The sequence below is a fragment of the Mesocricetus auratus genome, unplaced genomic scaffold, assembly GCF_017639785.1.
Source record: "Mesocricetus auratus isolate SY011 unplaced genomic scaffold, BCM_Maur_2.0 Super-Scaffold_100054, whole genome shotgun sequence".
Classification (NCBI taxonomy): Eukaryota; Metazoa; Chordata; class Mammalia; order Rodentia; family Cricetidae; genus Mesocricetus; species Mesocricetus auratus.
In genome coordinates, this window is record NW_024429231.1 from 1,096,815 (window position 1) to 1,112,715 (window position 15,901).

A 15,901-nucleotide genomic window follows, 5' to 3' on the forward strand; every position below is an offset into this window, starting at 1 on the left:
CTGCATTTCACTGTCTTCCAGTTTTCTGCACTCATCCTACTGTCCCCTCCCCTTGAGGGAACTACCCCTGGGTGGAATTCCTCCTTACAGACTCAGACAATGGCCTCAGACTAATAAACGCTCATTAGACCAACCTAGTCTGGCATCGCACCTTCCGCCAGGGCGTCCAGCCTGTAAACCTGACCCTCCGCTGCCTCTCACTCCTCTCTACCCAACCCCACCCCCAGACCCAGGCTGGGCCAGGAGCTTATAAATGCCAGTGTCCAAGCGCCTGCTCCTCTTCTGGCATCCCAGCTGCTCTGGATGTCACTGGAGGACCTGGAGGGGGTGAGATCTTTGAGAAAGAGCTTGGGAAAAGTGGGTGGGCGCAGGGAGGGGTCCCGGAAATGCCTTGGTCTCCAGGAGGCAAAGACTACCCTGAAGGACCAGTTGTCAAGGGCACTGGGTCTTCTGTGCCCTTTTCTTGTAGCTTCAAGTTGAATCTGAACCAAGAAAATGTCTCGAAGCTTCTAGAAAGAGCCTGGGCTGGAGGGGGAGAAGGGAAAGCAAAGACTTGAAAGGACGTCCCTGAAAACACTTGTCATGGAGCCAAGGACATGGTCAGCGGTTATCACAGGTCAAGTCAGTTCAGAAAACCTCCCTGGGATGTCTCCAGAGCTGGGTGCCAGGCTGAGCAGAGCTGGGGACAGGAGGGTCTGACCTGACTCCATCTTCCTAGGATGAGGAGTGGGAGCAGCCAGGTGTCAGTCACTGCAGTCAGTGCAACCATGCAGGGCATCAGGGATGGCACAGGATCTCAATGGCATCCCCTCTGATCCCACTGTCTTGGAAGAGTCAGGCTAAGCTGAATGTAAATAACAAGATGCAAGATGAAAATGAGTTTGCTCCCCCAAGCTTCTGGAGGTCTCTCTATGGGCCAGACCCTAACCCTGGGTGGTACCTGGGAATCCAGTCAGGTGGGGTCTGCTCCAAAGGAGTTCTCAGTCTGATGAGGAGACCCCACAGAGAGTCTGGGGAGGAGTCAGAAGGTCAAGGGGGTGGGGAACAAGCTTAGCAAAGGTGGTATGAAACTGCAGGACCAAAGTCCAGCACTGGCTGTGCCTAGGGAAGGTTCCAAAACCCCGCTGGACAGGCTGGAAGGGGAGGAGGCATTTCTGTCCTTCCAAGTACTGCTGAGCATATGGGACTTTATCTGGGGGCTGTCAGGAGTCCATAGGAGGCTGTGAGCTGGAGAGAGGAGTCCTCAGCTCTGGGCTAGGAAGACCCTGCAGAAACCAGGTGTGGTAGTGAATGCCTGTCGTTCAGCACTTGAGAGGCTAAGGCATGAGAGTGCAGAGTTCAAGAACAGCCTGGGAAACTTGATGAGACCCTGTCTCAAAATGAATAGTAAAAAGAGATGTGGGGACGTGCCTTAGCAGTGTGCATTTCTAATCCACCAGTGAGGGGCAAGGGGCATGGCTCAGTGCAGTTAGCCAGCATAGGTCAGGCCCTGCTACCCAAGAGGAAGGAGAGGAAAGGAGGGAGGAAGGGAAGGAGAGGGGGAGGGAGGTTAGCTCTACAAGGCTTTGTTTACAGAACAGACTACAGGAGTACTAGACTTAAGGGCACCCAAGAGTGTCCATGGGAACCCGTATAGAGACCTGGTCCAGGGCCATGGGGATGAGGGAGAGAGACCCAGGGGGTATTGAATGTGCTGGTGTCTGCCAACAAAGAAAGGACCAGAGGGCCCTTCAGAGACTAGGAAGGAGCACGGTGCAGGCTGCGGCAGATGGAAGGCGGGGCCGTAAACATAGGTTTCTTAGTCTAGCACAGAGCCGTACACCCGTCTCAACGGTCAGGAGGCTGAGGCTGGAAGGGCTCAGGTTTGAGGCCAGCCTGGGATATATAGGAAGTCACTATCACAAAAGACAGGAGAAGAGTGTGTCACACATGGGCATGCATCTCTGTCTACAGGGATGGTAGTGGGGACAGATGGATCTAGAAGAAGAGTGTGTCACACGTGGGCATGCATCTCTGTCTACAGGGATGGTAGTGGGGACAGATGGATCTAGAAGAGTGTGTCACACGTGGACATGCATCTCTGTCTCAGGGATGGTAGTGGGGACAGATGGATCTAGAAGAGTGTGTCACACGTGGGTATGCATCTCTGTCTAAGGGATGGTAGTGGGGACAGATGGATCTAGAAGAAGAGTGTGTCACACGTGGGCATGCATCTCTGTCTAAGGGATGGTAGTGGGGACAGATGGATCTAGAAGAAGAGTGTGTCACACGTGGGCATGCATTTCTGTCTAAGGGATGGTAGTGGGGACAGATGGATCTAGAAGAAGAGTGTGTCACACGTGGGCATGCATTTCTGTCTACAGGGATGGTAGTGGGGACAGATGGATCTAGAAGAAGAGTGTGTCACACGTGGGCATGCATCTCTGTCTACAGGGATGGTAGTGGGGACAGATGGATCTAGAAGAAGAGTGTGTCACACGTGGGCATGCATCTCTGTCTAAGGGATGGTAGTGGGGACAGATGGATCTAGCCTCACCCCAGCTTTTGTCATCCTCCCCCCCCCCCAGGTCTCCAAGCCCAGGACCCTCCTCCACAATGTGGCTTCTCCTTGCTTTCGTCTTGCTGGTGGTGTCTGCAGGTGAGGGACACCAAAGTTGAGTAGTGGTCTGATGACATGGGGTCCCCTTTCCCCAGAGTATATGCAACCTAGGATCTGCCAACCCATACTTCACCCAGAGACCCCTCTATGATCCTATCCCAACCCCACCTGAACCACCTGCTAAATGCCTGTGAATCCTCAACCATGAATCATCAGAGATTCTGGAGGTGCTGAGCTACCTGAACCCTTGAACCTGAGTTCCAGACCATTCCTTATTGCTGTGTAGCCTTAGGAAAACTTTTACCTCTCTGGGCTTCAAGTACTTTCTACCTGTGACAGTCACCGTGAAGTCCTGGTCACATCATGTAGGTGATGCGCAGGACAAGCAGTCAGGCTGGTTCAGACACAGGACGTAGATTTGAATCCTGTGGCTGCCAGTTCCCCAACTCTGCAACTCTGCTTTCCCAACAGCAGGATGGAGGCAACTGTCCTCCATAAAAATTCAATGCGGTGTCCCATGAGGTGTGTGGGCTTGATGGAACAGTTTGGACACTCCAAGCAGGGCACATAGCATTCACAAATAATGACTGTGTGAGGTAGAGGTCTTGGGGAGATGGCCCAGTGGATGCTGTGCCTCCTGTGGAATTGTGAGGATCTGAGTCCAGATCCCCAGCACCCACACGAAAAACCAGTAGGCCTGTAATAATGTGAGCTCTATAGTCAGTGAGAAAACCTGTCCCCCAAAATGAGCTTGGGACTGGCGAGATGGCACTGATGGTAATGCTGTCAAGCCTGCACAACTGAGTTCAGGGCCCACACAGTGAAAGTTGAGAGCCGCTGTTGCCTTCATTGACCAGGGAGCAGGTTGGAAGCAGGGATGGCCACTAAACCAAGGTCACCCTGGGTGACAGGCCAATGCCAGACCAACCTCTACCACATCTTGTGGAAATTTTCAATGTAACCTGATGCTTCCTGCCCTGGAGAAATTGGAGGGGGTGTCATTAACGATCCCCCTGCTCCCCACATGACCTATGCCCAGGGCTCTCAGCCCTCCCCCATGGCAGGCAAGCCTCCCCTTGGGTTCTCCCTGTGCTCTGCCCCTGCTGTCTGCTGCACCCAACCGGGGCCTCCGCCCTCCTCCAGCTGGGACTGGCTGGGTGCAGCCCAATGCCCAGCTGTTCGGTCAGTGCCCTCCTCCTCAGGGCGACCTCACCCTCCCTCTGTTAAGCCCCTCTTCTGCCACATCCGCATTCCCACAGCCTCCCAGGCCCTTTGGCCCTGTTCCTGACCTTGGAGGACAGAGGGCAGAGTGTGGACATTTGGCTTGGTTGTAACAGTCCAGCCCAGGAGTTGGGTGTCTGTCATGTTCTTGACCTTGGAGAAGCGAAACAGTCACATCGCTCGGTATAAGGAACTGTGGCCTCAGATGATCCAGTTATGCCATTATATGTGATGCCATTCTCTGTCTCTGACTCTGTCTCAGTCTGTCTGTGTGTGTGTGTGTGTGAGAGAGAGAGAGAGAGAGAGAGAGAGAGAGAGAGAGAGAGAGAGAGAGAGAGATTTGCTGTCCAGAGCCATGATCGAGGTCCCCCCTTATGAACTTCAAAGAGTGACCTTAAACATTAGTGATCCTGTTTCCTCTGTCTCTCCTGCTATGCATCTTTGACCTTGAAATCTCAGCTTTATGTCTGGCGAGTGTGGTCTAGGTTGGTGGAGGACTGTCCATGTCTGAGTATTCACCCTGTAGATGGGTATCTGGGTCTCTGAGTTCAACCAAATGACTTGTGGGTAAAACACATCTTTATATTGTGTGCACATGTGTGTACATCCAGTATGTGCACATGCATGTGGATGCCAGAGGTCAATATTGGCTCATTCCTCAGGCACTGACTGCCCTGTTTTACTTTATTATTTTATGTGTAGGAGTGTTTTGTCTGCGTTCATGTATGTTTACCTTGTATGTCCCCTGGAACTGGAGTCACCATAGAAATTAAAGCTGGGTCCTCTGGAAGAGTAGCCAGTGTCCTGAACCAGTGAGTCGCCTCCAGACCCACCTTCATTTTTTTGACGCAGAACTTTTCAGTGACCTAATGCTCACTCATTAGGCCACACTGCCTGGCCGGAGTGCTCCAGGGATCCGATTGACTCCAGACACTGAAGGTGTCAGCTTGCACCGCTGTGCCTGACTTTTTACCTGGATGCTCAGGATTGAACGTGGGTCCTCATGCTCACAAGGCAAGTTCCTACCAACTGAGTCATGTCCCCAGCCTTTAAACTGTGGTTTTCATGTTGGCTGTTGTAACTAGGTCTGTGCAGATATCTGTCATACTGTGGCCACACCTGTGTCACCAACCTGAGCATCCACATGGACACCCCCATAAATAAATGGGTGTCCTTTGTTGAAAGTAACAAATGTACATGACTGTAATCTCAGAGCCTGAAGGCTGCCCTGAGCTCAGAACACCCTGGTTACATTGTAAGTTTCACACCAGGTTATGCAACAGAGTGAGACCCTGCCTCAAAATAACTGAAGAAAAAAATCAATTAATAGTGTTACAAGCAGTTACAATGTGCCAGGTACAATTCACACACAAACACCAGCACACAGAAAGGCACCTGTAGGCCCCTCTTGTTTTCATGGCCACCCCCACATTTTTACAATTGAGAAAAACACTAAGAGATCAACTTCTGGCTGCGAAGACAGCTCAGTCCACCATGAGCTGCTTGCTGTGCAAGTGTGAGGACCTGAGTTTGACCCTCAGACCCTGTGTCACAAGCCATGCATGTAATGCAGCGCTCGGTGGATAAACACACAGCGGGTTCCTGAGGCCACTGGCCAGCCGGCCTAGCAACGTCAGTGAGCCCCGGGTTCAGTGAGAGTAATCAAGTCTCCGTCATCAAGGCGCAGGCGGCTGAAGAATGACACAGAGAGTGTCCTCTGACCTCTATGCACATGTGTGCACCCATGCATGCCCAGACATGCAGATGCAAGAGTCAACACTACATGGCAAAGACAGGCAAGGACAGGCAGCAGCTTCAAGACAAGTGTGTGTGTGTGTGTGTGTGTGTGTGTGTGTGTGTGTGTATGTGAGGGGGAGGGAGGAAGGGAGGGAGGGAGATGCATGTGTGACCACCTTGCAGTGTGGGTGGAAGCAGAGGCTAGCACTGTCTTCCTCCATACTTCTCCTTATTTATTTTTGTTTTGTGTGTGTGTGTGTGTGTGTGTGAGAGAGAGAGAGAGAGAGAGAGAGAGAGAGAGAGAGAGAGAGAGAGAGAGAGAGAGAACATGCATGTGGATGCCAGAGCCCAGAATAAGGTTTCCTGGAACTAGAGTTCCAGGCAGTTGTGAGCCATCTTGTTGTTGCTAGGATCTGAACTCAGGTCCTCTGCAAAAGCAGCATGAGCTCTTAACCACTGAGCTGTCTCTCCAGCCCTCCATGTTTCCTTTCCTTTCCGTTCCTTTCCTTTCGTCTCTCACAGACTTCACCATTGCACTAGCTAGTCAGCAAGCTCCTGGGATCAGCCCGTCTACCTCCCCAACCCCAGCACTGGGGTTACAGGCATGGCTGACACAGCTGGCTTTTTATGTGGGTGTTAGAGGATCCAAACTTGAGTTCCCCTGCAGCAAACACTTTACCTAGGGAACCAAACCCAGCCCTAAACAGGGATCCCCACCCCCATCTCCCACTGCCCCACACCACCCCCAAGACAGGGTTTCTCTGCGTTCCCCTGGCTGTCCTGGAACTTGCTCTTGCTCTAAGACCAGACTGGTCTCAAACTCATAGGTCTGCCTGCCTCTGTGTCCCCAGTGCTGGGGATTAAAGGGGAGATTTCTCAATGAACAAGGGGAGAAGGGCCTGGGTAAGCCTTCAGTGAAGATGGGGTGAGGGGGCGGGGATGCTGAAAAGGCAGGGCTCAGAGAGAGGTCTCCCCACAGCTCAGGACGGTGACAAGGTACTGGAAGGCGAGGAGTGTGTACCCCATTCACAGCCGTGGCAAGTGGCCCTCTTCGAGCGTGGCCGTTTCAACTGTGGCGCTATCCTCATCTCCCCACGCTGGGTGTTGACCGCCGCCCACTGCCAAACCCGGTACAAAGCCAGGGGATGGGGTCCTGTGGGGTGTGGCTGGGACTGGGAACTTCTAGGCTTGGGGCACCTGGACAGTTGGGCTCGAGTGGGGAAGTAACCCAAGTTCTTGGTTTCTGAGGGACACAGAGGCTGGAGGTGAAGGTCCTGGTGAGAAGGGGTGTGGATTCTGCCGCTGTAAATCCCTAAAGGGAAAAGAGAAGGCTGCAAACGTCCCGTCTTTTGGGACCCCTGATGGGAGAGATATCTAGTAGATGAGAATTTTCTGTCTGAAGAAGGAAAGGGGCCAGACCTCAGGTTGAGTCCCACATGTGTGCCTGACTGGGGACTCCTGCTTTTGTCTGTTTCTAGAGAGAAAGTGTCACTGTGTAGACCAGGCTGGTTCAAAACTTTAAAAAATCCACCTGCCTCTGTCTCCCGAGTGTTAGGGTTAAAGGCATGCATCACCACACCCTGTGACTCATGGGTTCTTGAGGGGCATGGCTGGAACCATTGACTTCAATGAGGAAAGGAACAGAGATTTTGAGGTTCTCAACAGGTCAGAAAGCCGCAGGCTGCCCACTCTTTGACCCCTTTGTCTACTCCTTTCCGGTAACTACTCACGGGCCCAGCTTCATGAGAGTGCGCCTGGGCGAGCACAACCTTCGCAAGCACGATGGCCCAGAACAAGTGCGCACCGTCTCTAGAATCATCCCACACCCGCGCTACGAGGCTCGCACCCATCGGCATGACATTATGCTGTTGCGACTTCTCCAACCTGCCCGGCTATCATCCCAGGTGCGCCCTGTGCCTCTGCCCACGCGTTGCCCCTTTACTGGCGAGGACTGCGTGGTGTCAGGCTGGGGCCTGTTATCAAACAACAAGCCTGGAGCCACAGAGAGTCACAAGTCACAAGGTGCGTGGAAGGAATTCCAGCCACGCTGCCCTCCAGGGTTCTCGGGTGGAGGGCACAGGGACCGAGGGGAGTGATATACTCAAAGCCATCTGTCCTCCTCAGTGAGACTCCCCGACACATTGCACTGTGCCAACATCAGCATTATCTCCGAAGCATCGTGCAACAAGGACTACCCGGGTCGAGTGTTGCCCACCATGGTGTGCGCTGGTGTAGAGGGCGGTGGCACCGACTCCTGTGAGGTCAGAGCCCAGTGGGGACTCTGGGTAAAAGAGGGGAATAAGCTGTATCCTGGCTTGCTTTTCTGTTACTGTGATAAAAAATACTCTGACCAAAAGCAACTTGGGGAGAAAAGAGTTTATTTAGCTAAAAACTCACAGTCCATCATGGAGGACAGGAAGCTCAGAAACCATGGCAGGATGTTGCTTACTGGCTTGCTCACTGTCCTGTTCAGCTGGCTTTCATTTCTGTCTTTCTTCCTTCCTTTCCTTTTTTTTTTTTTTAATGTGTTGAGTGTTTTGCCTGGATGTATGTCTGTGCACCACACACGTGCAGTGTACATGGAGACCAGAAGAGGGCTTTGGGATTGAAATTACGGACGGCTGTGAACTGCCTTGCTGGGAGTCAGCTGGGTCCTATGCAAGAGCAGCCGGTGATCCTAACTGCTGAGCCAGCTCTCCAAGTCCTCAGCTTGATCTCTGATACAGTCAAGGCCCATTTGCCTAGGGGATAGTGCCACTCGGGGAGCTGGGTCCTCCTGTATTGGCCAACGATGAAGACAGTGTCCCACATCCTGGGAACAGTTGAAACTCCTCAGATGAGCCTAGGCTGTGTCAAGTTGGCAGCTGAAACTACTTAAGACAGAATAGGACACGTAGGGTTGCTTGAATTTTCTTTGGGCGAGAGACAATGCTAAGTTTAGGTATGGGATGGGATTCCGGGAAGAGTTAGAATCATGGTAAGAATGGAAGTCGGGTTAGAGATGTGGACATGGAGGGGATTATATGGTCTGGGAAAGCACTGAGGGGAGCTAAGAAGGGGAGTGAGTTCGGTTTGACTCAGGATGGGAAATGTGTTGGGGTTGACATCGGATGGCGTGGGTTTGGGGGAGTAGTGAAGATGATGCAAAGATTGGGACTGGGTTGTGTTTGGTGAGCACAGGTTTAGTTGGATTTTGGATGGGAAAGATGTATGGATTGATGGACTCTGACTTGGCTTCATGCCATGGGGCTGTTATTGTGATATGGAGCTGAACGGGGGTCGGGGGGGTGAGTGCTCTTGGGTTGTGTTGAGTCAGAGTAGGCTTGGATTGGTTTGGGGTAATGTTGGAGTTTTCTGGGGTGAGTGAGGTTGGTTTGGCACTTCGTTGAGATAAGGGATTACAGTTAGACAGTGGATTGCAAGTGTGCCTCAGTTGGTAATGTCCTGGCGCATCCGAAGCCTGATTCTATCTCCAGCACCATGTTAACCAAACAAGGCAGTACACACCTGTCATCTCAGAACTTGGGAGGTTGAGGTGTTCATCAATGAAATATTGAGGAAACCCTCTTTATCCCCACAGGGTGACTCTGGAGGACCCTTGGTCTGTAGGGGTGCCCTGCAGGGCATCGTATCCTGGGGTGATGTTCCCTGTGATACTACCACCAAGCCTGGCGTCTACACCAAAGTCTGCAGCTACTTAAAGTGGATCCGGGAAAACATGAATAGGAACTAACTCATTGGCCCACAACTTAGGTCCCTCACTGACCACCTGGGACCCTGACCAAGAATCCCCTATAGTTGGTCAGCAACCCCATTCCTACCAGAGACAGAGCTGAGCCCCTCTGCACACTGCTAGCCAGGGATCCTCTCCTCCTAAGGTCACCTGCTTATAGCATCAAGAAAACTTTTCCTAGCACTCTCGAGGCAGAGGCAGGCATATCTCTGAGTTCAAGGCCAGCCTGGTTTAAAGAGTGAGTTCCAGGACAGCCAGGGCAACAGAGAGAAACCCTGTCTCAGAGAAAAAAGAAAGAAAGAAAATAAATAAATAAGGAAGAAAGGAAGGAAGGAAAGAAAGAAAGAAAACAGCTGACCCAACTTTCTCTGTGGATATGACTTTCTTTAAGGTATGATGGGAAATGGATGGGGGGTTAGGATATAAAGTCTACTGTTCTGTGTCACCTAAGGTCCCCTTCCCTGGTCTAGAGACCATTACTTTGCTCATTTGGACCAGATGTTAGATGTTAGATCAGGGGCATGACCTCCCTCATTCTTGGTTTTAACATCTGTGAAATGGGTCACCATAATACTTATCTCCCACGGTGTCTGTAAAGATTAAAAGACTCATTCATCTTAACGGATCAGAACAGTGTCTGCCACTTTGTCCACAGTCATGAACTGTACATTCCAGTGAGAGGACCCAATATACACTAGCTTTCCAAGAGTCACCATTAGCTCTAGGCTTCCTGGTGACCAAGGCAAGAAGGTCAGCACGGATGACACACAGTCCAGCTGTCCTCACTGTGAGCTGCCTTGTTCATGTATGCACATCGCGTTTGGAGCCTGTGGCTTTGCCATCAAGTCTATGGGAGTACAGTTTCTGATTCTCTTCTGAGATGCCAAGATGTGATTCTTGGGGTCACTGAATGTTCAAGCCCTTGATTTTGGTCATAGAAATTGACAGATTAGATTGAGTGAAAGGTTGTCATTGCAACTTCTGATATTATCTTTATGATACATATTTATTTTATATGTGTTCAGAGGTTAGAGGACATATATTCTAAGAGTTGGCTTTCTTCTACCATTGGGATTGAATTCAAAAGCTGTCAGGCTTGGTAGAGACACCTTATCCACTGATCCTTCTCACCAGACTCAGAATATTTTTGTTTATTTATTTATTGCTTCACATTAGCCAAGGATGACCTTGAACTTCTGACCCGCCTGTCTCCACATCCCACTTGCTGGTTTTACAGGCATGCACTACCACACCTGGTTTTACAAAGCACTGTGGCTTGAACCCAGGACCTCATGCAAGCTAGGCAATCACCCCACCAACTGACATATGCTCCCAGTTCCCACCAACTCTCTCTCTCTCTCTCTCTCTCTCTCTCTCTCTCTCTCTCTCTCTCTCTCTCTCTCTCTCTCACACACACACACACACACACACACACACACACACACACACACTTCTTTTGGAAGACAGGGTCTCACATAACTCAGACTGACCTAGAACTTGCTATGTAGCAGAGCTGACCTTGAACTCCTGATCCTCCTGCTTCTCCGTCCCAAGTGTGTGCACCAGGTTCTATGGTGATAATCTTGCCTGGGGAATCCAGTTAGTCAGACCTTTGGAACTTTGAGGAACATGACCTTAAGTATCCTTATCTAGGAAACAAGGAATAGAATGAACATTGTGACCCCAACACTGTGGGTGGGTGACATTCCCCTGGAATAACCTGACTTCTCATAATCTTTGATCAAAGGGTGATCTGGCTGTGGTAATATTCTAACTTCTATTATTTTTATTTTATTGATTGGTTTGAGACATCTCTCTATATAGCCCTGGCTGTCCTGGAACTCACTATGTAGACCAGGCTGGCCTCAAACTCAGAGGTCCACTTGACTCTACATCCCAGGCACTGGATTTAAAGGTGTGTGCCACCATGCCTGTCCCTAAACTTCTAACAGGAACAATAAAAATCAGTGATCTAGATTCCAAGTCTTCTAAGACGGTAAGAACCCTGACATTCCCAAAATCAAGGTTTGTATTTGCAGGAAGTTTGTAGCCCTCTGACTACCACTGGTGCAAGGAACTTGTTTCAACCTCTGGTTCCTGGAGATATGCTGGTCTTGAGGTTCAGGGCCTCCCTTAGCAATGTGTGACGGGGTCACCTGCTCCTCCACTCTCCCGCGGCACTCCTCCACGGCCGCCACAGCCCGACACTGCCATCCTGGCCGTGGATCGCACGCGACTCCGGGAGCAGTAGGCCCTGCTCCACCCAATCTCAGCCCTGGGAAGGCGGCCAGGGTGACCTAGGGCCTGCAGGACAGCAGGTGCACCAGGTCCCTCCCCTCCCACAGCTGTGAGGGTGGGAGTGGGGAGTCCACCTCCCTCTGTCAGCAAGGGCAGAGCCTTGGCCAGCATCTGGGTGCCAACAGGGCAGGGGCGGGGCTGGGGGGGGAGAATAAGGGTTTTTAAAGGCACTCTGAGGAGGCTTCTCAGCTCCAAGCTCACGCCTGCAGCTCCTGGACACCTGTCACCATGTGGTTCCTGATCCTGTTCGTAGCCCTGTCCCTGGGAGAGACTGGTGAGACAGTGGGGAGAAGCAGGAGGGGTCAGAGCCCTGACTCTCCTGCTGCCTTTACCCCTGGAGATCTCTTTCCTATTTCCCCTTCCCCCACCCCAGCTGCATCCCAAAGTGCACCTGCACCTCTCCCTGACCCTGTACACTGCCGAGTCCCTCACAGTCCTGATTCCCATATTGATTCCCTCCCATTTTCCAGAACTTTCTCCTCTTCTGTAGTCACCTGACCATCTCTGGGCTTCTCCAGTCTTTCCAAGGAACCCAACCCCTTACAGACCTTGGGACCTTGGTTGCCCCTCTAAATTACTTTTTTTTTCTAGAGCCTAATAGTCCAACTCCTGAGCTAGGGGCTCCCCCAAGCCCCACCCCTAGAGACTTTGGCTGTCCAGCAGCTGTCAGCCTTCCACTGTGTCCTCAGTCCCAACAACTGGTCCCCCATCCTCTCAAGTCCCTCAGTTTTCACCAACAGTCTTAGCTTGTGGGGATCTGCCCGTGTCCCTTCTCACTGGGCTTTCTGTTTGGTCTGGTTTGAGGAGGCGTCCTCCATCACTCTCCACCTTACTTTTGAGGCAGGGTCTCTCACTGAGCAGAGCACTCCCCCATCTGGCTAGGCTGGCTGGCCAACAAGCCTAGGAGATGTCTATTTCCACCTTCCCAGCTCTGGGGACACAGGCAAACATCACCACACCTGACTTTTCCTGGGCCCTAGGGGCATGAGTTCAGGTCCTAATGCTTGCATGGCAAGCAAGTCATCTCCCCAACTCTTGGAAACAGTTGTGAGACAGGGTCTCATTGTGTAACCCAGACTTGCCTCAAGCCATGGCAATCCTCTGCCTCAGCCTTCTGTGTGCTGAGGTTAAGAGCCACCATGCCTGGCCCAGGCTTCCCTCCATGCCCCTCCCACCCTCAACTGCAGGCTCCTGCTGACTCTTGCTCTGCCCCAACTCCTGTCCCATCCTGACTGAGTCCCACAGCTCCAGTCCCCACTCTGCCCAGGACTTCCCAAAGACCCCCAAGTGGGTCTTCCATCCCACGAGGCTTGTCGTTTTAAGTCCTTTTCCACTCCTGTCCCTTGGCTGCCTCCAAGCAACCCTGACCCTCTCAGTGACCGCAGACCATTAGCCCCACCTCCATGAGAAACAGAGCCCACACCGCGCCAGCAAGTCTTTCTCTCACTACAGTCCCGTCTCAAACTCTGTCCTCAGGGAGCTCCACCCTCTCAGATACCATCCCCACCCAAACCCACAGGAGCCCGCCTTAACCCTAACCCACTGTCCAGGAAACCCTCATTCTCTCCAACCCAGCTGGCCACTTCATGCCCAATCCAAGATCCCCCAAATCATGTTGGACTCCCTTTTCTGGGCTCATTTATTCACTCAAGCCTGGTTCTCTGAGACGTCAGCCTTTCCAGAATGTCCCAAACACAGCCCAGTCCCTGACTTCTTCTCAAGCCTTGGAGACTCTAAATGCCAAATCCTACTGACATTCAACTAAGAGCCACTGGATTCTGGAACCCCACCTCTCTGTCTCTCCCCCCCCCTCAGCCATTGTCCTGCCATCCCTTAGCCCCAAGTTCTAAGTGACCTGACATCATACCCAACTCTTGCTCCAGCTGCAAGCAGCTAAGTTATTTCTGTCCCCACAGCAGAGATCTCCCTGTCCAGAGCCAGCCGCCTATGGGTTCCTTCCCCCAGGTCCCCTGGCCATGTCCCCTGACCCCAGCCCTGGTCAGCCGTACCCCCACGGCGCACCTCCCCCTCTGAGCCAGTCCCGCCCCCACCGCTCTGTTGCAGGTGCTGCACCTCCCATGCAGTCCCGGGTCATTGGAGGGTTTGCCTGTGAGAAGGGTTCCCAGCCCTGGCAGGCAGCTGTGTTCCGCTACACCAAATACCAATGTGGGGGCATCCTGGTGCACCCCGAGTGGGTGCTCACAGCGGCTCACTGCTACAACGAGTGAGTAGGGCCACGGCCAGGGAAGCAGGGTGGCAGCCAGAGAACATGACCCCAGACCAGGATTGGGTACTGAGGACAGGAGGACGGGACCGGCTGAAGGTTGAGGGGGGCAGAGCTGGGCTAGACCCCTTTGATCTCTCCATGCTCCCCCAGGCTTGCGTTTGATTCCTGTTTCTTTCTTCTCTGTCTTGTTGCCCATGTGTCTCCTGTCTGTAGTCACAACTGAGTGTCTCTGTGTCCACCTGCCGTTATGTGTCTCCCCATCCAGGGCTCTCCTAGCCTCTCTGGGTCTGGGTCTTTCTTGTCCTCCTCCATCACTACTGGCCATACTGGAGAACAGGCCTAGGGGCTCCCTGAGCGTAGGAAGGGATCTCCCTGAATCCAGAGTACTCACTGTCCCCAGGCCAGCTTGGCCTTAGGACCTTCGGTCCACTCTGAGGACACACAGAGAAAGGCTGGTCTCAGCTGGAGCTGGGTGAGGACAACTGAGCACAGAGGGGAACAGGGTGCTGTGGGGGAAGAGAGCTCAGGCCTTGGGCTGTGGGCCAGGCCTCGCCTGCTGGGGAAGAGCAACCCAGTCACAGCTGCAGCTGAGCAGCTCTCAAGCCCTCCCCCTCTCCCTGCCCCCTCCCTGTATGCTCATGCTCTCTCTGTCTGTCTCCCTCCCTCTGTGTGTGTGTGTGTGCACACGCACGCGCATATATGACTTTCTGTCTGTTTCTTCTTCCTCCCTCCTCCCTTCCCCTCCCTCCCCTGCACTCTGCCCAACCTTCCTGGTCCCCTCCTCTCATTCCCTCTACCTCTCTCCCTGCCTCCAGCAAGTACCATGTTTGGTTAGGCCGCAACAACCTGTATGAGGATGAGCCCTCAGGTCAGTACCTGGCTGTCGACAAAAGCTTCCTTCACCCTGACTTCAACATGGACCTCCTGAAGAACTATTCCCAAAACCTTGAGGAGGACTACAGCAATGACCTGCTGCTCCTGCACCTTGCCCAGCCTGCTGAAATCACGGATTCTGTGAAGGTCCTCAGCCTGCCCACCAAGGAGCCCACACTGGGGAGCACCTGCCTTGCCTCAGGCTGGGGCAGCATTGAACCCCTCAAATGTAAGTCTAGGCCAAGCCACACAGCCTGAAGAGGGGCGCGTGGGTCTACAGGAGGAGAGAGGACAGGGCTGGAGTCTGCTCACCACCCTCTTGCCCCCCCCACCCACAGTCAAATACCCAGATGATCTCCAGTGTGTGCACCTGGAGCTCCTGCCTAATGAGGAGTGTGTCAAAGCCCACACGGAAATTGTGACGGACCTCATGCTGTGTGCAGGAGACTTGAAAGACGGAAAGGACACTTGCGTGGTGAGTGAGCCCCTCCCTGCCATGTGATGAACGCCTGAGAGAGGGAACTCAGATTCTTGATTCCCACGTCAACCCCGCATTCAGCAGGTGCTTCTCACCCTTCGCTGTGGAAGCCATGGGCTCTGGGAGGGGGGAATCCCATAGCTGGCTTTCAGGGACTGTCCTGTCTGTCCCCCACCTGTGTCCCTGCAAAAGCAGGACTCCCAAGAGCTGTAGTCAGCCCCAGGGTGTCGAGAAGACCCCAAGCGCCAGGACCTTCCTCACTCCTGTCTCTGTCCTGCTTTCAGGGTGACTCAGGGGGTCCGCTGATCTGTGATGGCATGCTCCAAGGTGTCACGTCATGGGGCCCTACCCCATGCGGCAGACCCGAGAAGCCGGGCATCTACACTAAACTTACTAAATTCGTCACTTGGATAGAAGAAGTTATTAAGAACAATTCCTGAATGACACATTATCCCTTCTTGGCTCCTAATAAAACCCTCCATGCAGCAAATGAGCTCAAGTTCTGACATTTTCTAGCCTTCTGGAGTCAGGTACCAAGTCGGGGCCCAGCCAGTTGAGGTCAGGACTTCCCAGTGGATGTCAAGCTTGTGGCAAGGGACAGTTGTACATGTGCAGGTGGTCAAAGGGATGGCCTGAGACAATGCAGACAAAAGGCTCAGACCACGTCAGCGATGCCACATGAGTCCACTCTGGCAAGCAAAAGGCTCAGATCTCAAAGGCAAAGTTAAAGATGTC

At 52.7% G+C, this 15,901-nt stretch overlaps 2 protein-coding genes across 3 annotated transcripts; both read left to right on the forward strand.

The window, feature by feature from the left end:
* Positions 1-292: 292 nt before the first annotated feature.
* On the forward strand, positions 293-9,889 carry Klk15 (kallikrein related peptidase 15). The gene is made up of 6 exons (XM_013124129.3): positions 293-327; positions 2,568-2,638; positions 6,537-6,687; positions 7,296-7,579; positions 7,682-7,818; positions 9,138-9,889. The coding sequence occupies exons 2-6, from the start codon at positions 2,596-2,598 to the stop codon at positions 9,288-9,290; spliced, it is 768 nt and encodes a 255-aa protein (XP_012979583.1). The 5' UTR covers positions 293-327; positions 2,568-2,595; the 3' UTR covers positions 9,291-9,889.
* A 1,844-nt stretch (positions 9,890-11,733) lies between these two features.
* On the forward strand, positions 11,734-15,659 carry Klk1 (kallikrein 1). 2 transcript variants are annotated; one of them, XM_013124127.3, is made up of 5 exons: positions 11,734-11,862; positions 13,653-13,812; positions 14,631-14,917; positions 15,027-15,163; positions 15,451-15,659. In XM_013124127.3, exons 1-5 carry the CDS (start codon positions 11,817-11,819, stop codon positions 15,604-15,606), a joined length of 786 nt encoding a protein of 261 aa, XP_012979581.1. In that variant the 5' UTR covers positions 11,734-11,816; the 3' UTR covers positions 15,607-15,659. The 2 variants fall into 2 exon arrangements, with proteins under 2 accessions (XP_012979581.1, XP_012979582.1); XM_013124128.2 differs by lacking the exon at positions 13,653-13,812 and having other exon boundaries at positions 11,785-11,862.
* The last annotated feature ends 242 nt before the right edge of the window (positions 15,660-15,901 follow it).